Below are 22,487 nucleotides of genomic sequence, written 5' to 3'. Positions count from 1 at the left end.
ACTGATCTCCTCTGGCATCTTTCAGCCATTTCCCTTCTTCATGCACTTGCTCCAGCAACCATTGAACGTCATTGCTCTGGACAGTAGATAATGTCGGTCTAATAATGTCAGTGACACGGCTGTTTGTATTCTAAAACAGGCACCGACAGGACAGGGCAACGATGCAGAACACAATTGTCACCCAGAGACAGGGCACCTCATCCCAAAAAAGATTAAAAAAATTGGGAGGAAAAAGAGGGATTATTGCGGTGCCAAAAAACATGTGTACACCATGATTTGTAAAATATTATATAATTTTATTATTACATCACAATTTGATTACAAACAACAAGAAATAGTAAAAAGATAGTAAAGACCCCAGTGTGGTAATCGGCCTTTGATAAAATATTCAAGTCGGGTCTTCCCTACATGTTTTGCCAAAGCATTGGCTTCCTCAGGGGAACAAGATGAACCGACAAAATGGATAAATAACTCAGATTCAGCCCCACAACGTGGCAAATGCTGTAGTCACCCGAGAGGGTATGCCCCTCACTAACACCAACAGATTGCAGCTGCAGGGGGCAACAGTGGATAAGTAAACTAATAATGATAAAATCAGTAATAAGTCAGGGACACTGAAAGGATGATTTTGGCGGATGAAGAGCTTCCGCATACAAAAAGCCACACAACTTCGATCACTGACACAATAACAAATTGTAGTAATGTGTCAGGTGTATATATTCCATTCAAGAAGCCAATCCAATTAGAAGAAGAGGGACCAAAAGGAATTGTCACCCTACTATAGGAAGTTCCTGAACAAGGACTTTCATGGTACGATCAATGGACAGCCTTCAATAAAAGCAGAAGTTAAAAAAAAAAAAAATAAATAAAAAAAAAAAAAGATTGACATCAAAAGTATAAGCATGTCAAATTATATACGAGTTCCGTGATTGGGTGTGTAAATGGGTCTTAGACCCCTTTCACACTGCCGCGCCCATAGCTATTTTAGCGGTGTTTTACTGTCGGATTTGCAGCGCATTTTGGTCCCTAGCGGGACGCTTTTACCCCCTGCTAGCGGCCGAGAAGGGGTTAAAACCGCCCGCAATAGCGGAGTTTTGCCAGCGGTATTGCAGCGCTGACCCAATGGGGAGCAGCGGTAAACACACCACTCCTAAGAAGCTGCTGGCAGGACTTTTCCTGACGCCCTGCCAGCGCACCGCTCCGGTGTGAAAGCCCTTGGGCTTTCACACTGGAGACAATGGTGCAGCAGTTTGAGGGTGGATTGCAGGCACTATTTCTAACGCTATAGCACCTGCAAAATGCCCTCGGTGTGAAAGGGGTCTTATTTTACAGAACAACTAGCAGTATTACTGTTCAAGGCAGTCATATGGCTTCATTACTGGCCACTGGTGCTAAGGCTAAGCCGCCATATAAGAAGAACAAATGCTCCTACGTTTGAGGATATATGTTGTGCTGATCTGGCCACCACATTGGCTGTGCTGCCACTACTCCCAACAGGTCAGGAACCCAAGTGGAAATCTAGAAAGAAAAAAGGAACAGAGGGTGCACCAGACTAGCGTATTACCCTTGCGACGATGTATTATTTAAAAGATGTATAAAATATAATCACAAGCAAATGTGAAAATCAAGCAAAAAGTATAAAGTCTACCAGATGCTCCATGTCTGCTGGCCAGTTGCATTCCTGGAAAGAGAAAAAAAAGAACACATTTCGAGAAATGTCCCCTCTTCTTCAGAGGGCTGGTAAACACTAATAATATATTTGAATACATACCCACGTGAATAAACCTCAACTAGAACCATATATCACAAGAGTAATATATACTCCCACAGAAGGTAGCGGCCCTAACCAGAGGTCACATGGGACATATGTTGGACCATAGTCACCATATAAAGGGGACCTTAACCAGAGATCACATATGGGACATTTTTTGGACCATATTCACCATATAAAGACCAGCTACCTGCACTCCAAATTCAGCCCTGCAGAAGAGGGGACATCCCTCAAAACGTGTCAGTTTTGGGGTGCATGTGCGGCGCAAAGCTAGACGGAAGCAGGAGATAAGAGCTCCGGGAGTACTGGAGACATAAGCCGACTCCCCAGGGCTAACTAGCAATGATCCAGCACAAATTGCTGTGGAAAACTGTCTCAAAAGATCCCAGACAAGCCATTTACTTCAAGTGAGAGAGAACAGAACAAGATATCCCAAGATGGCACCCAGATTGCAGCGTCCTCTCTGGCGCAAAGCGAGTACACTATGCAGCTCACCAGCTGACTTGGATGACAGTCTCATGACCATTTATTACAACCTAGCTAGGAAATTCCAATCTGAACTGCACAAATCCAGGAATACCCTGTCCCTGGAGATAGCTGACCTGGGCACCAAGATGGTCTTGCTGGAGACCAAGCATGATGAGCTTAGCCTTGCTCACTCGGATCTCAGAAAAGACCATGAGACCCTCACAGAATTAGTACAACAGTTACAAGACCTGGACAACAGGAATAGGATTAACAATCTGAGAGTGGGGGGGATTGGGAGTGACTGACCTGCTCCCCGCTATGTATAAATTATTTCAGTCACTTCTCCCCAAATCTCCCACAGCAGCCTTTACCTGTGACAGGATACAAAGAGCCCTACGCCCAACACCTCCTCCAGAAAGACCCCCAAGGGACAACATGCTGTGCCTGAAGGATTTTCTAATAAAAGAGGAGATCCTCCGAGCCTCACGCAACACGCCTCATATCCAGCTAGAGGGCATCACAGTTAAAATATTCCCAGATATCTCACCTACCACCCTGGACAAGCGCAGGAGGATGAAGGAAATAACAATGATGCTCCAGGCAGCTAGGATCCAATATCACTGGGGTTTCCCTTCAAGCTACAGGTTTACCATAATGGCACCACCTACATAGTAACCATGATCCCGGAAGGCAAAGACCTCTTAGTGAAGCTAGGCCGCCTTGATGCAGCTGACCACCCAAGAATGCCATCCACCCCACGTCCATCTGCTATCTGGGCTACTCCTTCCCCTAAGAGAGATCGTCACAACCAACACTAAGTTCAACCTATCATCAGGTTTCAGGGAATGAGGTGAAAGGGGTAAACTCCTCCATACCTTTTGGAGCTGCAAGGTCTTATGATCTCTTTGGCAACAGATCGCTACGGTGGTGCTTCAAATAACTGGAACACATATCACTTTGAGATATCAAATGTGTATTCTGTTCGCAGATCTCCCAGAGGTCCCCTCCCCAGATTAAAAACTTGTTCACACACTATTTAGCACCATTCACTTGGAAATAGCTTTGAACTGGCGAACCCCGACAGCTCCATGGTCCCAGGTGCTTCTTCATATGGAGTCTATCAAGTTAATGAAACGAATACACCACACTTATGGACTTCATACAAATTTCTGACCGTAAATGGGGCTCCTGACCAGCTATTTAGAATGTCAATAGGAGCAGAGTTTCTCCCATTCTGCTCGATCAAACAACTAGATGGGCCAAAGGAATTCTGACCTTGGATCGATGCAGGTAATAGTACCACCAAAGTAAGCTAGGACTATGTAGCTTCGGAACGATACGTCAAACTATGAAGTGTATACAGAAGTATTCCTATAATGATTTATGCACAGATTATTATTTTTGTTCTCTTAGTTATTGTTATGTTTTTGTTCTATATACTAGCACATAGAGAGTGACGCTTCTAACCTGCTGTGATTATTGTACTCTAGTCGGACGAAGGATCTGAAATATCGCTGTATTAGTCATATATAGCAATCTCAATGCACATTATATTTTCCTGTAACTGTCTTTTTACCTCAATAAAAATCTTTTGTAAACAAACAAGAAAAAAACGTTTTCTGGACTCTTCTTTCCACAATTGCGACTGGCCAGCGGACCATGCTGGATGGAGAATCTAGTGGACGTTATACTTTTTCCTTGATTGGCACATTTGTTTGCGAGTGTGATTTATACATCTTTCAAATAATAAAATTGTCACAAGGGTAATACGCTAGGCTGGCGCGCCCTCTGTTCCTTTTCTTTCTAAATGAAGGCTAAGCAGGGTCTGTCTATTTCCAGAGGATCCAGACGTAGAAGTAAAATACGTTGCTCACTTAAAGATAGAAGAAAAGGTTTGGTAGAAGTACGACTTAGACCCCTTTCACACCACACCGCACCTTGCGTCGGCGGTAAAACGCCGCTATTTTTAGCGGCGTTTTACCGCCGGATTTGCGGCGGATTTTGGCCGCTAGCGGGGTGCTTTTACCCCCGCTAGCGGCCGCGAAAGGGTTAAAAGCGCTGCCCCATTGATTTCAATGGGCAGCAGCGGTGGAGGAGCGGTCAACACACCGCTCCTTCACCGCTCCAAAGAAGCTGCTGGCAGGACTTTTTTCTGACGTCCTGCCAGCGCACCGCTGTAGTGTGAAAGCCCTCGAGGCTTTCACACTACACACAATGGTGCAGCTTCTTTAGGGCGTTTTGCAGGCGCTATTTCTAACGCTATAGCGCCTGCAAAATGCCCTGGTGTGAAAGGGGTCTTATAGTACTCTCTTCCATCTTATAATTCAGACTTTTATATCATCAGGTGGATTGCCGAGTTATGCTGCTGGCTGAAAAGTAGGGCCGAAACAACTAATCAATTAATCGACAACTAATTGATTATGAAATTAATCGATTACTATTTTCATAATCGATTAATCGGCCACTAACATAATGGGGTTAAAAAAAATGAAAAATTAGCCCTTTATAGTGCAAAAAGAGCAAATCGCTACTGTAAATATTACTTTCACTGTCCCATAGTAAAAAAGGAACCCCTTACAGTAGCGATTATTTGCTCTTTTTTGTACTAATTTTAGTTTTTTTAACCCCATTATGTTACTAAACATCTCAGGCCTGGGTCACACCTCTGTTTTTTTGGTGCTTTTTGCATTAACACACTACAGTTCATTTACATGGTTTCCTATGGGACACATTCACATCCATTATTTTTTCAGCTGCTGCGTATTTTGAAAAGACAATGACTTTTTTTAAACGCAAAACAGTGCTATTTTTTTTTTTTTTGGTTCAGTATACTTCAATGGAGAAGCTGCAGAAAAGCATGCAATAATGCGTTTTTGCAGCAATTTGTGTTTTTAATCTGCCCAACAAATTGGGCAAATAAAAATATGTAAAAATGCAAGGTTATTAACCGATTAACCGAAACAATAAATCGGCCAACTAATCGATTATAAAAATAATCGTTAGTTGCAGCCCTATTGAAAAGTATTTTACAGTTGATCCAATTTTGTTATTGCTATATATAGAGATATTTTTATTTTCTCCTATGCAGCTTGTTTTGGTGCGGGGTCAGCACTATAGTATTGCAAGTTGGATGGAGCATACTCCCTTTCCTTAAAGTGTTTATTACCCCAACATTTCAAATTCCTGATATGCACTTGCTGTACCATGTACTTGGATGAGAAAGTCTCCTGTTTTCTTTGTATTGCTTCCCCTGGTGTCCCTGCTAGTCCCTCTGCTTTCCTATTAATAACTGATCACATCTAGCTGTGCTGAGAACTCCGTGTTCTCTCCTCCAATGATCAGACTTACCATGACACCACCCCTGCACAGCCATTTACTGTGAAGCTCAATGTACGGTTGCGAAAAAAAAGGTATTTATAATTTTTTTTTTTAGATCTATAAACATCTATAAATTCTGCCTTTCGTTTCTGTTTTAAACTGAATGGGTTGTCTTACAAGGTGACTGATTAGGTTAGCATTACAGCTACGAATAGCTCCTTGGAATTTTCAGCTTTTGGCATTTATTTAGCATGATAGATATTCGAGATTTGTTAGCTGGGATCCTCTACTGGCTACAGATATGTATGCCTCTGTAATTTATAAGAAGTGTGGTTTTCTTTCTGCTCCCTTTTAACCACCAGGTATGTCCATACAGTATGCCTGCTGGTTTATTCCATGTAGTGCTCCCCTTACTATGACTGATGATATTGTTGTATTACTAGTATCATTTCCATCCTACTTGTTATGCTCTTTGTGCTCCAATGCTCGTCTGGGGAGATCTATAGTGGTTGCATGAATATTTATAAGGTGTTCTTTCCTATTAAGGGATACATTTAGCTGTACTATATTTTCATATTATTACACACATTTTCCCGTCTTCCTATAGGTCTAGTGATTACTGCTGAAATCTCATGTGCCCTGAGGAAGCGGAAAAGAGAAAAACGCGTTGACTCATGAAGACTCACAATCGCATCATATGTATTTTCATGCAATATACCATTTCTGGTCATTCAGATAGTGGTCTTGTAAGTCAGCAGATGGACTGTCCCTTATGCATGGTTTTCCTGTTTGGGCTGTATATGTTTTGTATTTTATATTTATATTATTTTGTATTTTATAAATATTGTGTGTTCCCCTTCGCTGCCAGTAAAGTCAAATTTTTCCCCTTTTTTTTTCCTATGTTGTACGACTTAGGCCTATTTCACACGGGACGGATCAGTAATGATCCGCCCCGTGATGATCCACTTGCTCAGCGGGGATCGCTCCGTTGTCCCCGCTGAGCCGGCGGCGGACAGGGCGGTCTCTGCACACTGTGCAGGGACCGCCCTGTCAGCTCTCCGCTCTCTTCTATGGGGATTGGATGAGCACGGACCGTCTGTCCGTGTTCATTCGATCCACTCTGCAGACAGATAGAAAAATAGGATTTTCCTCCGTCTGCAGAATCGGACAATTGCGGAGGCGGACAATAGCGGGTGTCTGCAGATGTTCATCTGCAGACACCCGCTATCCCATAGGAATACATGTATGTCTGTATTTCATCCGCAAACAGATGAAATACGGACATACTGTCCGCATGTGTGAAAGGGGCCATATTGTACTTCTTAGTCTCATTTTACCTTATGTGTACTACAGCTTGTAAATGTTACTTTTCTCTGCATCTGCTCAGTGGAGGAAGCAGTGCCATGTTTTTGGAAGTTTTTTTTTTTTTTTTTTTAAGGGAAAGCACAGGTAAAAAGTGAAAATGCAGAGAAGATAAAAGTGTTTAATAAAGAAAGGGGGACAGAAGAATTACACGATGTGTGTTGACCTGACCATCACATCCATATTGTTGACATCCCATTCCCAAACCAAGTCCGTCAATATGGAGTTTGGCCCACTCTCCTCCCCCCTTAGGGGCTATAACAGCCTTCACTCTTCTAGAATGGCACATCGAGTGAGTCTGTGGAAATTTGTGCCCATTCAGTCAAAGGTTCACTTGTAAGGTGCTGATGCTGGAAGAAAAAACCTGGATTGCAGTCAGCATTAGAAGTCATGCCAAAGTGCTCAAAAAGGTTGAAGTCAGGACCACTTGAGTTTCTCCACACTAAACTCATCAAACCATGTCCACATGGAGCTGGCTTTGTGTGCCTGAACTCAATTATACAGTGCATCTGGAAAGTATTCACAGCGCTTCACCTTTTCCACATTTTGTTATGTTCCAGCCTTATTCCAAAATGCATTCAATTCAGTATTTTCATCAAAGTTCTACAAACAATACCCCATAATGACAGCGTAAAATATGTTTGAAATCTTTGCAAATTTATTAAAAATAAAAAACGAAAAATCTAAATTTACATGGAGTAGTCACAGCCTTCGCTCAATACTTTGTTGCAGCACCTTTGGCACCAATTACAGACTCAAGTCTATTTGAGTATGATGCTACAAGCTTGGCACACCTATTTTTGGCCAGATTCTCCCATTCTTCTTTACAGGACCTCTCCGGCTCCATCAGGTTGGATGAGGAGCGTCAGCACACAGCCATTTTGAGATCTCTCCAGAGGTGTTCAATTGGGTTTAAGTCTGGGCTCTGGCTGGGCCACTCAAGGACATTCACAGAGTTTTCCTGTAGCCACTCCTTTGTTATCTTAGCTATGTGCTTAGGGTCATTGCCCTGTTGGCGGAGTGCTGCAGAGATGGTTGTTCTTCTGGAAGGTTCTCCTCTCTCCACAGAGAACTGCTAGAGCTCTGTCAGAGGGACCATCGGGTTCTTGGTCACCTCCCTGACATGGCCCTTCTCCCCTGATCACCCAGTCAGACGGCCCACTCTAGGAAGAGTCCTTTCGGTTCCAAACTTCTATTTATGGATTATGGATGCCACTGTGCTCATTGGGACCTTCAATGCTGCAGACACTTTTCTGTACCCTTGTCCAGATCTGTGCCTTGATACAATACTGTCTCGGAGGTCTACAGACAAATCCTTGGACTTCATGGCTTGGTTTGTGCTCTGGCTGGTGGACTACAATCAACTTGTAGAAACATTTCAAGCATGATCAGTGGAAACAGGACGCACCGGAGCTCAATTTTGAGTGTCATTACCAACGCCATGAATACTTATGTACATAGGATTTTTTTTATTTGTAATAACTTTGCAAAGATTTCAAACAAACATCTTCCTCATTGGCATTATGGGTTATTGTTTGTAGAATTCTGAGGAAAATAATGCATTTAATCAATTTTGGAATAAGGCTGTAACATAGCAATATGTGGAAAAAGTGAAGCGCTGTGAATACTTTCTGGATGCATTGTATGGAGCAGTGTCCTTACTTATGACTATAAAATGTATACTGCGCAGATTTAGTATAACCATCTAATTCATATAGTTCAGAAAAGCCTGTAGGATCATTCTTCCTTATAAGACCATAAAAAAAAATAAAAAAAAAATTAATAATAATAATAATAGGAGGGTATCATCATACTGATATTCTGCAGAAAATATGATACGGAGTAGAGGGTAGTAATCTTATTTATTCCACTATTCCAACACAAAATGAAACATTTCAACTATGGGTGTAGAAAAGGAACATTTAGATGCGTTCAGGTTTGCAGCAACATAAATCTTGGTGTACAACTTACCTGCCAAATGATCATAAAGAGATATACCCCAGCCACTCTCTGAAATGAAGATTTAGGGTCAAACCATCGCACATATATCCAGCTTGCTGGAGTGAACTGCAGCACAGCTCTCTTGATTTTTCCTGTAGTTGTGTGAATGTCTCTGTACAATGGTTAAAAAACAACTTTAGAGAAAGAAGTCGACAAAAAGACAACTTTTTTTTTATAGAACAAAACAAAAAAGTAAAGAAAGTAAAAGGAAGTGAAGTAAATCAACCATACTGCCACCTACAGGAACACAGAAGAAATCTTTACTGATCACAATCTGGGTTAAGCTGGTTAAGATCCAGTACACATGGAAGGTAGAAGTCAGAAGGGGGTGCCTGCTGCATGCTCTTTTAGGCCGGGTTCACATATATGCGGCCGCGGTTTCAGTGCATCAGTCTGGTGTGATTCTGTTCACCAGTTCAGGTACGATTCAGGTGTGAATTTTTACCAGACATCGCACCTAAACCGGACCTAAAAATGAATAGGACCCTTTTTAAAACTGCAGCCACCCCATACATGTGTGAGCTGGCTCCATTGAAAGCCAGTCCCCTTCCCATGTTATGCGTATCGGATGTGGTTAAAGATGCATCCAATTTGCATATATACGTGAACCAAGCCTTACACTCAGCTTAAAAGGCATGTAGTGAGGTGAAAGAACTGCAAGGGCCCCCCAAAATGTCAAGTGTGCTGTGCTCATCAAATAGCATGTGCATTATCTGATAATGCATGACTCATTCACTGCAAAGACTGCCTTAATCAGAACGGTGCCGATAGCAAGGCTTTATAGATAAACATAACACATAGTGCACTCCGAACAAGGGTCTCCTGTACAAGTCCTATGACACAAAAATTGTAAAGGTGTTTTCAACTTTGAAAATGTTATCTAAAACCAGTGTTAATTTTGTCGACTAAAATACGACTTAAACTAAAACAATTGAGATGACTAAAATACGACTAAAAACTAAAATGGCATTTTAGTCAAAAGACTAAGACTAAAACTAAATTGAAATTTGACTTCAAAATTAACACTGGTCTGTAGTGCATGTTCATACCTTAGATAATAACAGATGATATTTTTCATTCCAGCAGTATAAAATGAGTTTGGAAGTTGTAGAGAAATGTTAACTAATGCATTACAATTTAATTACACCCATTCAATTTCAGACAACTAAAAGTTTTAGTCAGCTAAAAGGGAGGACATTTTAGTCAACGAAAGGGTAGGACATTTTAGTCGACTAAAATGCATTGGAGATTTAGTGGACTAAATACGACTAAAACAATTGCAGAAGACTAAAACTGAAATGCCATTTTTAGTCCCAAGACTAAAACGAAATTAAAATGTGCTGCCAAAATTAACACCATCTAAAACCAAAATGTTTTGTTTAAATGTTGGATAAAAAAGGAATGGTAAAAAACTGCTCTAAGTTCTTTTGCCATCAGTTTCATTGGGTATATTTCTCTTTGCTTCTTGAAGCTACAACAGAAAGTGGGGGGACAATTCTTCAAAAGTTAAAGCAATATCCATATTGAGGGCCCTTTTACACTAATAACAGTGTCCATTCCAATCAGCAGGGGATCCAGGAACAGATCTGCCGCTGAATCGGAGCCCAACGACCATCACTTCTGTTCTGATTTTTCCTCACTGGGCTTAGAAGACCCATGTTCATCTATTCACAGATGTACCTCCAATTAGTTATGGTTAGATTTAAAAAAATAAATAAAATCTTCCTCTCCGCCCCCCAACAGACTTGGGAAGTAACTGAACATAAACAGACATGCATCCATTTAGAGCCCTTTCACACCGAGCCGTGCGTTGGCAGTAAAGCGGTGCTATTTCTACAGCTGCTTTACTCGTTTTAGGGGTGCTATTCGGCCGTTAGCGGGGCGGATTTAACCCCCTGCTAGTGGCCGAAAAGTGGACAAATCCGCTCGCAAAACACTGCCGGAGTGGCGCTTTCCTGGCGGTATCGCAGCGCCGCCCCATTGATTTCAAGGGCTTTCACACTGGAGTGCATCAGGCGCTATACAGACACTATTTTTAGTGCTGAAGCGCCTGAAAAATGCTGGCAGTGTGAAAGGGGTCTTACATCTGTCCCCCCCCCAAAGATTAGAGGGGTTGTAAAATCTTCAGGTTTTTCACCTTAATACATTCTATGCATTAAGGTGAAAAACCTTCTGTGTTGCGGCTGCCCCAGAACTCCCCTTTTTGTTACCCGAACCTGATTCCAGCCACCGATGTGCACAAGCACAGCGACTTCAGCTGTCGTCACCGTCCTCATTGGATAGATTGACAGCAGCTGTCAATAAAATCCAATGACACGGGAGCGGTGCCAAGTCCTGCTGCTTGTCTCAATAGAGGCAGGAGAAAAAAAAAAAAAAAAAAAAAAAAAAAAACTCAGTTCTTCCTTGCATACAGTGCCAGTAAAAGTGGTCACCAGGACAAATAAAAATGGAATTTCCCAGTGGGGACACAGACACCTTACTATTTGCAGAAAACAACCAAGAGTAACAGCCTTCAGCAGAGCCAGAAGTGGCGATGAGAACCTCTGGTGGCCACACTGCATGGACCGCCAGCTAAAGCAGCTTGCACTGAAGCCCAGCTTACAGGTTCATTCCCAGTGTTACGTCACATTTGACTACCCTTCATATTTTGCTACCCACTGGAGTGCGCATGCGTGACGCCGCCATATGCATTCCAGCACAGGGCCCCTCGCAGGCTTGCTTAGCTCTAATTCTATGTCCACTTGGATGGTGGGGCTTGAACCTGGGACTCAGGGGTGGAGCGCATATGGCGGCGTTGCGCATGTGCAGTCCAGCGGGTAGCCAAATGTGATGGGTCGCCATATGTGGGGAAACACCGGCATTGTCCCCATGAGGGATATAGCCCCCCCAGCATGGGTTATAAGCACCCCCCGAGAGGTTACTAGTACTACAAAATAAAAAGGGAGATGGGGTCTCTCACAACCCAGACACTACCTGTCCAGGACCTGGATGCTGGGTACTCCCCAGGAACCCTGCTCCTGTTAAGAGAATGCTGCATCCAGAAGGCCCCTGCCACCTAGTATGACAGCATAATAGGATTTAAAAAAAACAAATAATGTTATCCTGTCTGGCAGATGGAAATACATGAAATTGAGGACCTGGAAGGTGGCACACTGCTCAAGACCTTGCTGATCAGCTGCAAAATGCAGCCCTTTGTGCTTGGGAGTTCCTCAGCCCCTTTGGGAATTTTCAAATCCAGCTCAGAAAACCAGCTACTGTACTGGGTTTCTAACCAGATGTGTTACGTCAAAAAGACCATCATAGCAAAATCTCTGGGTACACTGTACATCCCTGCACAGTAAATAGCTGGGACTCCAAAAGAGCAAGCATAACATATGGATAATGTGTATAGCAATTAAAAGCATTAGAAGACCTACTTGAAGCTTGCCCAGTGGTAACTCCTCATCTCCAGGAAGCGACAGACCACCATGCCGAGGAGGATGCCACCTCCGTTGCAAAGAAGGATGTCCAGAATGACCTGGTCCCACCAGCACTCAGCAAAGTTAGGAAGAAGATGCATGAAAAACAGCTGAGAGGAAGATGAAATAGTAAAATGGATTAATAAAAACCTATTAAAAAAAAAAAAAAAAAAAAAAAAAAGTTTCAGATACAACTAAAAGATTTTGGTTGGCCTGTTACATTGTAACTGTAGAGGGGAGCAAATGTCCTCCCCACAAAGTCTCCGCAGGTCAACCTGCAGCAAAATGACAGGAGGTGGTACTTCCACAGCCCTACCTCAGATGGCCAGGGTCTAACAACCAAATTACTCATATGATGACAAATGAAAACAATTTGCACCAGGAAACTGGACTTAGTATCAGATATGCGTTTTCATGATACATATATGCATGCACAAAAGTGCAACACTTACAGGCATTTATTATCTGTCAAAAAGATTCCAGGACAACCCATAAAAAGCTTTCTTCTTTTCTTACCAAACGTCCCAAACTACCTTTTCTCAGACTCCATTCATCTATATCAGGGGTTAGATGTTGGTTTAGAGATGATATAATCATGTACATCACAATGTCTGTGCAGCACCCTTAGGTCCTTGGCAGTGTGTATACGTCAAAAGCCCCTTTTACACGAGTGGTCCGATCGGGTCGACCGTCTATTTTTCTGGCGGACCCTCCATTCTCCTCTATGGAGCAGATGTAAAACAGACTTGTGCCCGTTTACACCCGCCATCCTCCAATCCAACCCAGCAAAAACAAACAGAAGGGGATTCTTTCCCCTCCGCCTGGTTGCACCGGAGGGCAGTCTGGTGTAAAAGATCAGCTGGTGTGTTTACATGCGACTGCCTATAGAGCAGAGTGGGCTGTGTTCCGTGTCTGCATAAGTGGAGCGGACATGAATCGATCATCCACCTGCACGGATCCAGCCCGTGTGAAAGGGGCCTTACAGTCTTCTACTTCTGTTGCTGTCTGCAGGTCTGGGGTGCTGTGCATGCAGGGTTTTCCATTTATATATTTTGTCCAGCGGTTCAACTTGATATGCCTTTTTTCAACATGACTATGAACGTGACCTGTCAGAATAAAAATAAATCACCCACATCGCCAAATTCCTTTGCCAACTCTCACCCTGTGACCAGCCAGAGGAAATATCCATGACTCTCACATTGATCAGTCCCTCTGCTACCCCTCTCCATGTGATCAGTCAGAAGAAATAATCCTTATCCTCACAACCTGCCTGTTATCCTGTGAGCTGCTTGTGTCAAAGTTCATTACATTTGCAGAGCTCAATCCCTCTTTTACCCTGTGACTTGCCAGTGTATAAAATCATTAGTCTCAAACAAATAAACCCACCTACCCCCCCCCCCCCCCCCCCCCCGACAAACACACTACCTCTTACTAGGTGACTAGTTAAAATCACTACTCTGTGCCGAGTGCTTACAAGAAAGTGATGCAGATTAAAGTGCAAGTTCACCTTTGGAGAAAAAATTTAAAGATAAAAACACTATACGTCTTCCCAGTCCCTGCTGTACATGCCTCCATGGGCGGTAAGCTGTCAGTGCCCATGCAGCCAATGGAGTAGTCCAGGGATTTGGAATCCACGCTCTTCTCACCCTTCTTTGTACAGAGCTTCTGGGATGGACCAGAGTGATTCGGATTACTCCCAGCAAAAAAAACTTGGTTATTTCCCACCTTGACTGCTGCAACTCCCTCATCAGCCTACCTTTACGCATGCTATCCCCCCTTCAGTCCATTAGGATTGCTGCTGTATCAATCCTGTATAATAATAATTTTATGTAAAAAAACAGTTAATGTCAAGAGGTTCACATCCTTTTTCTTGCCACTGTATTTAACCTCTAGCCGACCAGCTGCTGCAGTTGTACTGCACGAATTGGCGTTAAGCTATGTCGGTAGCAAACAGCCGCGGGGGGGGGCGCTTGCACCCCGTGCTGATGTGAGTGCCCGGGGGTCTCGATCACCACCGGGCTCCCGCAATCGCTCAGGGTACACGGAGAACCGGGAGCTGTGTGTGTAAACACGCAGTTTCCAGTTCTCTGAGCAGTGGACTGACAGATTGTCTGTTCATATAGTGTATGAACAACGATCTGTTAGTTTCCCTGCACAGTCCCATCCCCCCTTCAGTTAGAACACTCCCTGGGTAGAGGGCTTAAGTGTTTAAAGGGATGCCGGTGTGGGTGAGAAGGAAATTTTTCCGCTACTTTGCAGCAGACTTGATGACATCATTCTACCAAACCGCAAAACAAAGTCAATTTGTCAATTGACTGGAATGCGGTTTTCTGTGTTTTTTTCCTATTAAAAATGATACAGTTGTATATTATGACACATTAGGAATAAATTCATGCAGACATGTACCTCTGTCAGCTCCCAAGTGATACTAATTGTCCAGCACAGGCCATAGCTGCGGATTAGCAAAGCCTTCATGGCCCAGCCCCAGAAATGACCGAAAGCAAATATGTCAAAATGACTAAGTATCCGTTCCCAGGTGATTACATGGCAATTCACTGCATATTCCTGCAAGAAAGAGCATAAAAAAAATGAAACTGAATACACGTTTTAATTAAAAAAAGAAAAAAAAAAAGAAAAAAAAAAAAAACCACAACTGAATCGTGAAAATATTCAGCATTCTATAGATAATGGATCAGAAAACGGATTCCTTTAAACTGCCTTTCGATTCCTGATAATTTTCTGCAATTCCCGAGTTATAATTCTAAACCGATGGATGAAGGGGTGTATGAGAAGGGCGGAAATATCTGCACCCAGGCCACTTCTCATTGGAAATTTCATTCAAGCACTGTGTGAACGTAAGCCAAAAACTTGTGCGACTGGGCCCTGATAGAAACTGCTATTTTTTGACTCATGTCCTCTATAATGGTTCCTCAGCATTAGGAAAACATTTTACTGAGTTACTGTTATGAGACACTTGAGCCAAGGAATGACTGCTTCCATCACAGCCTAATCACACAGGTATTCTGCTTCGTCACAAACACTTTTTTTTCCAGTGTACAGAAGGTACATTCTTCACATTACTTAGCGCAACTCACAGAGCAACAGTTTCCAATGTGCCAGGTAGTGAGTGCGCCTCAAAGTGGCTCCCGATGTCTCCAAAGGGCCACATATTGTATTACACAGAATGCTACAGAAAACCATCACAGACTGAAGACTTGCTGAAGGAAATGGTCAGAGATTGTTCTTCAGGAGTGACACCAACAATAGGGCACTAGTCCTCCTGTGGACACCAACAATGGGACAGATTTCCTTCCACTGACACCAACAATCGGGCACTACTCCTAATACTAAAGACGGGGCATTGTTTACTTCCACTAGACACAGTCCGGCCCCCCTTAAGTCTGAATAAGAGTAAACTGGAGATAGTGGGAGACTAGGGACAAGTTGCACGTAAGCCCCAGACAAATTTCCAGCATGAGCCTTTGATGGACTTCTGTTGAGTAGAGACAACCACACACTGATCGAAAAGCAGGCAGTCTTTGCTAACCCGACCGAATTTCGATCAGTGCATGGCCATCTTTAGATTGTAAGCTCTTTGAGGGCAGAGACTAATGTGAAAAATGCACAATATATAAAGCGATGCATAAATTGTCAGCGATATACAAATACCTATAATTATAAATAATGCTTAGTATTAAACTAACAGGTAAGTACTCCTTCTGAAAAGTATAAAACATGTCAAAATTCAGCAATGGCATGAAAATTTCAAGTGGCGATGGTCATTATTGACCTGTTTTTGAATATACATACTTCAAGGTTATAATAATTAAAGGTATCCATTTACAAATCAGCAGAATGGCCTTAAAAGATGTGTTCTGGCCCCCCCACGAAAAATTAAAAGTCAGCAGCTAGAAATACTGTAGCTGCTGAATTTTTATATTAGGACACTTACCTGTCCTGAGTTCTCGCAATGTTGGCACCCCAGCCAATTTTCGGATCGGCTGTCGGGTGCTGCTGCCGCCATCATTCCTGGTAAGGGAAACTGGCAGTGGAACCTTTTGGCTTTGGTTGGTGACACCTGCCCCCCCCACCAAAATAACAACCAGCAAATTACACACAGATAGAGAAGACTCTCAGCCTGAGGTATCTAGCTTCCCCCCATGTAGGTGTTTGCTTCTCCACTCCATTAGGCCTATCATGGTGATCAGGAAGCAAAAGCTGAACTGCAGAAGGCATCTGATAACATTGTTGACTGAGATGGAGAGATGAACCAATCAAGGCCAGGAGTTGGGGAGATGAACCAATCAAGGCCAGGAGTTGGGGAGATGAACCAATCAAGGCCAGGAGTTGGGGAGATGAACCAATCAAGGCCAGGAGTTGGGGAGATGAACCAATCAAGGCCAGGAGTTGGGGAGATGAACCAATCAAGGCCAGGAGTTGGGGAGATGAACCAATCAAGGCCAGGAGTTGGGGAGATGAACCAATCAAGGCCAGGAGTTGGGGAGATGAACCAATCAAGGCCAGGAGTTGGGGAGATGAACCAATCAAGGCCAGGAGTTGGGGAGATGAACCAATCAAGGCCAGGAGTTGGGGAGATGAACCAATGAAGGCCAGGAGTTGGGGAGATGAACCAATGAAGGCCGGAGGGGAGATGAGAGCTGCTGTAGGCGAAGGAGTGGAAAAAGCTCTCGTAAAAGGCCACATGGAGTAATTATCTGGGCTATAAAGAAGCCTGGCTATAAAGCTGAGCTTAACCAAATCACAGCTGTAATATGGGGGTGAGAGAAGTATCCACATGGTATGGAGCTTATGGGAAATGCCACCCATCCTCATTCATCCCTTAAGATATTCAAAATTGCTTCTAAAATTTAATGTTGACACATTTCAAGAACTTGCCTCCTCCTCAGAGCATTCGGAGGAAGCCCTCAAAACGCATCAGCCTGTTATACTGCTGGAGTTCGATCTGTAAAGTGATATGTTGTTTCGTGGATCCAAAGCTGATGGTTTTATGAAAGACTGACAAATTTGTCAGTTTGCGAGTATAATACTTATTTTAAAACAATAAAGATTATTGTTGAGAATAATACATTAGGCCTGAAGTGACCATGAGCTTATAGCAGAAGCAGGAATGCAGGTCTGTACGCCATACGGACCTGGCGGTGAAAGGGTTCAATTGCTCTAAAAGGCACAACATTTTTTACCATAAAAAAGGAGAAGTCCAGCCTGAGCTTGTTTGGCTGGGCTTCTCCTATGGGTCACAGGAGTGCAAATCATTTTGCACTCCTGTGACCCGTTTTCAGCGGAGAGCGTTCTGAAGTCCACTCTCTGCTGATGTCACTGGAATTAGTCCAGGCACAGCGTCATCACGAAAATAAAGTCTGGATTCGCCGGGTGCCTGGACTAATAGGCGTGCCACTGAGAGGCTGAGAAGATGGCCACTCCCTAATAATAAATTAGATTTCAAAATTTTATATTATATATATATATATATATATATATATTGATTTGAATCAAAAATCTGATATAACATCAAAAAAAATCTGATTAAAAAAAAAAAAATCATAAATATTGATTTATATTCACCCTTAGTTAAAGTCTAACTCCAGGTTTACTATGGAGTTAAATCGTTGTTTTGACCAAGCTGGGGCAAATAAACTCTCTTTTACCATCAGATGAGGCTGCTCTGAGCATTGTATAAATAATATGTAGTATCAGCTACATACCATATACAGTGCTGTGTTCTTGCAGTTAGATGGGGACTACCTTCTAGTGGCCTAAACAAAATCCAGTTGGGCGGAGTGCTACTGCATTTTCTGCATGAATACAAGGCCTCTTCAACTCAATTTTGTTCTGGGAACAGGACAGGAAGTCCCCATCCCACAGCTGGAACACAGCGCTGTATACTGTATGTACACGAGGCTACATCCAGTGCATACAACACTGACAGCTTCTGTATGTGTTAAAAGGAAGTAGTTCCCATGGAACAGCTTGGTTCAAATAAACTATTTAAGGTTCACTGAAAACATGGTTTTAGGCTTTAGTTTATAAAATGTCTAACTTAAGGGTTGGTTCACACCTCAAAAGCGCACTCCAGATCCATTCTGTGAGTGTTTTTAACGATTTTGCGGATGCATTCTAGATGCTTCTTTTCTCCACTGTACTGGGGTCCGGTGCGTTTGATGCGTTTTGCTGTGTTCCAGTACAGTCCAGTGCAGATAAAATGCAGCATGTTCTACTTTTTTTCTGGAACTGGAAAGCCCTGGAACTGACTGCATGGTGAACTATGCCATTGGAACCTACTTTCCATGCATTTTGTTTTTTTTTTTTCTGCATGAAAAAACGCACTGGGCTGCATGTGGTGTGAACTGATCCTTAAAAAAGCAACACCTACAAACATGGCTCCCCAGCAGTTTCCCCCTCACTGAAATGACATTTTCCTTCCGTCTTTCTAATCCGTAAAATAGGAAAGGGTAAGTGTAATTACCATGATGTCGGATTCCCTTGTCGCATAGCGAAGATTAGGGTCCAGCCAATACATGACAGCTTTAACCTGCTCGTGGCTCAGGAAGAGCAAAAATACCAAAAACAGGAAATAGAGAACGCTGAGGCCTGGAAGACAATAGCAAACATGACAATTATTGTGTGCAATGCTGGAGAGTATTAAGTTAGGATTTATTTAGTGCCACCATTACAGGACAACCATTTAGAAGACACGACATTAAAGTGTTAAAGTCCAAACACTTTTTTAGTTACATGCATTTTCTGAATTCATGTGGTTCTAAAAGCTGAAGATTTTTTACCTTAAAGTGGATGTAAACCCCATTCATGAAATCTGACCTGACATATCTGTAGTGTTTACTTATCTCTGTCCAAAGCTCTAAGTGCCATCTCTTTCTGCTGCTCCATTCCCGTTATCAGCATTATAACTTCTGACAAGTTCTGATACTGGAGAACAGCAGCCTGAAATTTGTGTCGTGAAGGGTGCTTAGAGATAGATTAGCAGAGAGCTTGTCTATTCACAGTAGTTCTGCACGTTTCTTTGTTCCTCTGCCTATATGGAGGGGGGGGGGGTGTGTGCCTTTCCTCCAATCAGCTCACACACAGTGAATGCCCAGACTCCACATCCACTGCTGAATGGAGGAAAGATTTGTAACACAGTGTACACTTAATAAACAGTGTAGAAAGTAGAAGACAACCCATATACAAATACAACTTATGTAGGAGGGAGGATTTGTTTCATCTTTGTGTATCATCTGAGGCTTTTCACTTCACTGGGTATATATGGAGGGTTTACATCCACTTTAATACATTCTATGCCTTAAAGTAATCCCCCCAATGATACTTACCTGAGCCCCATCTCGATCCAGCAATGTGTACGAGAGTGGAGGCTTTCTGCCCTCTCATAGGCTCAGAGACAGCAGTGGGAGCTAATGGCACCCGCAGCTGTCAATCACAGCCAGTGAGGAGAAAGCAGGGGGCACGGCTGAGCTACTTTCTATGTATCCATGGGTGCGAGCCCGCAATAAGTGCCCCGATAGCAAGCAGCTTGCTATGGTGGGCACTTGGTAGGGGAAGAGGGGCCAGAAGGGCCGGTGCGGAACCCAAGGAGAAAGATCGGGACTGGTCCATGCAAAACCATTGCACAGTGCATGTAAGTTTTTTTTTTTTTTTTAATGAGCTTACAATCACTTTAAGATAACAAAATACCCCACTACCTGTCCAACCACCCTCACCATGTCACCACCCCAGCTGTCTTGGCTCTGGCTCCGCACCCCTCACTTCCCAGTCTCACATGAGAAACTGAGGGCAGCGGGGCCATAGGTTCCTGCTGCTGTCAATCAAACCTGTGATGAGAAAGCAGGGGGAGAGGTACTGTGTTTTTTTGCTAAGGCTAGGGATTCAACGGGGGTGTGCATGCACAGGTACCTCTAACACTCGGCTTGCTACAAGAGGCATCCATTGGAGGGAGGAGCCAAAACAGCTGTCAGGAACTGCCAGAAGAGAGAGAAAGTGACCTTTCTACACAGAGAAGGTAGGTGGTTGTGTCTGTGCAGCTGCTGCATCCCAATAGACATGAATGGGACAGCATGCATGCAGACGCACAGAACACCTCTGCATACCGTGTGGGCAAACAAGGCTCTGCGCAGATTACTGCTTTAAGCGGTATTAAACCCAAAAGCAAACATATTGCCGCTTACCAATTATTAGATCTTGTGGCTGCAGTCGTTTTCTTTTTTTAGGTTTTCTTTCCTCTATTTTCACCTTGTGATCCTGTCCATTTGTTGTTTCTCTACAATACAAGCTCTCCTGCAGATGTATCAGTTCACATGGATGAGACAAACCATTTGCCACTGACAGGGGTGCTTACAATCATCAGCTTTTCATTAATGTAAAACATTATTCCCAAAAAGGAAAATAAAATAAATAAATAGTTTACTATAGCTAACTATAAAGTGTTAAAAAAAAAATTCTGATTTTAAAATCCCCTTTATCTTAATGCATCTTCCTCCCAATTGGCTGAGAGACAGCAGTGGCGCCATTGGTTCCCACTGCTGTCAAAGTCAGTTAGGCAATCAGGAGAGAGAGGGGGTGGGGCTAGCCCTAGCTCCGTGTCTGAATGGACACAGGGAGCTGTGACTCGGCTCAGGTGCCCCCCATAGCAAGCTGCTTGATGTGGAGGCACTCGACAGGAGGGATGGGCCAGGAGCACAGAAGAGGGACCCGAGAAGAGGAGGATCTGGGCTGCTTTGTGCAAATACAGTGCACAGGGCAGGTAAGTCTAACATGTTTGTTATTTTTATAACAAAAAAAAACAGACTTTACAATCACTGTAACTGTGGTTTGGCTTCAATTTCTTAGCGTATCTAAATCTGCTAGTCCATCCAACACTCCCCTCCTGAAGACCAACAATGTTGCTGTCCAAAGGTGCCCCCATTGCTCCTTCATCCATAGTGGAGGCACTCCTAATACAGGAGGTGTGTTACTGGCCCGATCACCAGGTGAAAACAGCCTAAAAAAACAAAAAACTAATGCAGCCAACAAATCGAATGATTGGTAAGCTTGGGTAATTATTGGTTTTGGGTTCAATACCACTTTAAGTACGCCCGTGTGACTGAGGCCTTAAATTCATTGTAACAAAACAAAATCTGGAAAAGTCCAAAAGGGATTAATATTTATGCAAGAAAAAAAAAAAAAAAAACTATTTTCACAGTTGGAATAGCAAATGAGTATCTCTGCTGCAAAAAAACAAAACAAATGTTTTCAGCAGAGTTGAAGAGACCGTGGCCGGTTGTGTGATGTGGATGATGACAGATCTCGGCGAGTACGGGAAGCGAGGAGGCAGCCAGGCTCCGGCGCACACACCGCATCTAATCAGGTATTTAACATTCAGATGTGCCGTCAGGAGGTTACCTAGGAACTGGAGAGTCAGCGGCAAACAATGACAGTTTGGTGTGCCTGGATTAATGAGTCCCTCGTCTCTAAAATATTCATGAAAAGGCAGCGATTCGGGTGTCACTTCAGGACGCAGCAAACGATGTATAAAAGGAAGATGTCAAAGAATGTTTGGATCGACTTGTACAGTACATTGTTTACTTGTCACAAAAGTTCTACAGGAATCTGCAGAATATTAAAAGTGGTTAAAAAGGCCGATGGTTTTTACCTTCATCCATTCTATGCATGACGGTAAAAAAACCTGTGTGCTGCTCCCCCCCCACAGCCCCCCCCCCCCCAATACTTACCTGAGCCCCCTCTCGATCCAGCGATGTGCACCAGAACATTGGCTCACCAGGGACTCTCCCTTCTCATTGGCTGAGACCATAGCCATTGTCTGTCAATCACAGCCAGTGACACAATGAGGAGAGAGAGGAGGCAGGGCTAATGTCTGAATGGACACGCAAAGCAGCGGCTTGGCAGCGCACCTCGATAGGAGGGCAGGTGGGGATCCCAAGAAAAAGAAAATTGGGGCTGTTCTTTGCAAAAACTCTGTAGACACCAGGCAAGTATAACATGTTTTTTAATTATTTTTTACATTTTTGCCTTCAAAGGGGTGTTCCAAACTTAAAAAAAATAAATAAATAAATAAACACTGTAGCTGCTGACTTTTAATA

General features: G+C 43.2%; 1 protein-coding gene across 6 annotated transcripts in view; it reads right to left on the bottom strand.

Moving 5' to 3' along the window:
• Nucleotides 1–22,487, bottom strand: part of PTDSS1 (phosphatidylserine synthase 1) — a 131,321-nt gene that overhangs the window by 24,549 nt on the left and 84,285 nt on the right. For all 6 annotated transcript variants that reach the window (XM_077493067.1, XM_077493069.1, XM_077493070.1 and 3 more), the window contains 4 exons: nucleotides 18,863–18,987; nucleotides 14,785–14,943; nucleotides 12,337–12,488; nucleotides 8,891–9,032 (listed from right to left, as the gene is read on the bottom strand). In XM_077493067.1, coding sequence (XP_077349193.1) covers nucleotides 8,891–9,032; nucleotides 12,337–12,488; nucleotides 14,785–14,943; nucleotides 18,863–18,987 — 578 coding nt within the window. The remainder of the gene's footprint in view (nucleotides 1–8,890; nucleotides 9,033–12,336; nucleotides 12,489–14,784; nucleotides 14,944–18,862; nucleotides 18,988–22,487) is intronic.

The sequence above is a fragment of the Lithobates pipiens genome, unplaced genomic scaffold (genome assembly GCF_037356315.1).
Source record: "Lithobates pipiens isolate NorthernLeopardFrog02 unplaced genomic scaffold, aLitPip1_a1.2 Scaffold_19, whole genome shotgun sequence".
Classification (NCBI taxonomy): Eukaryota; Metazoa; Chordata; class Amphibia; order Anura; family Ranidae; genus Lithobates; species Lithobates pipiens.
The sequence above is the reverse complement of the archived record's forward strand: the minus strand, read 5'-3'. Positions and strand labels throughout refer to the sequence as shown.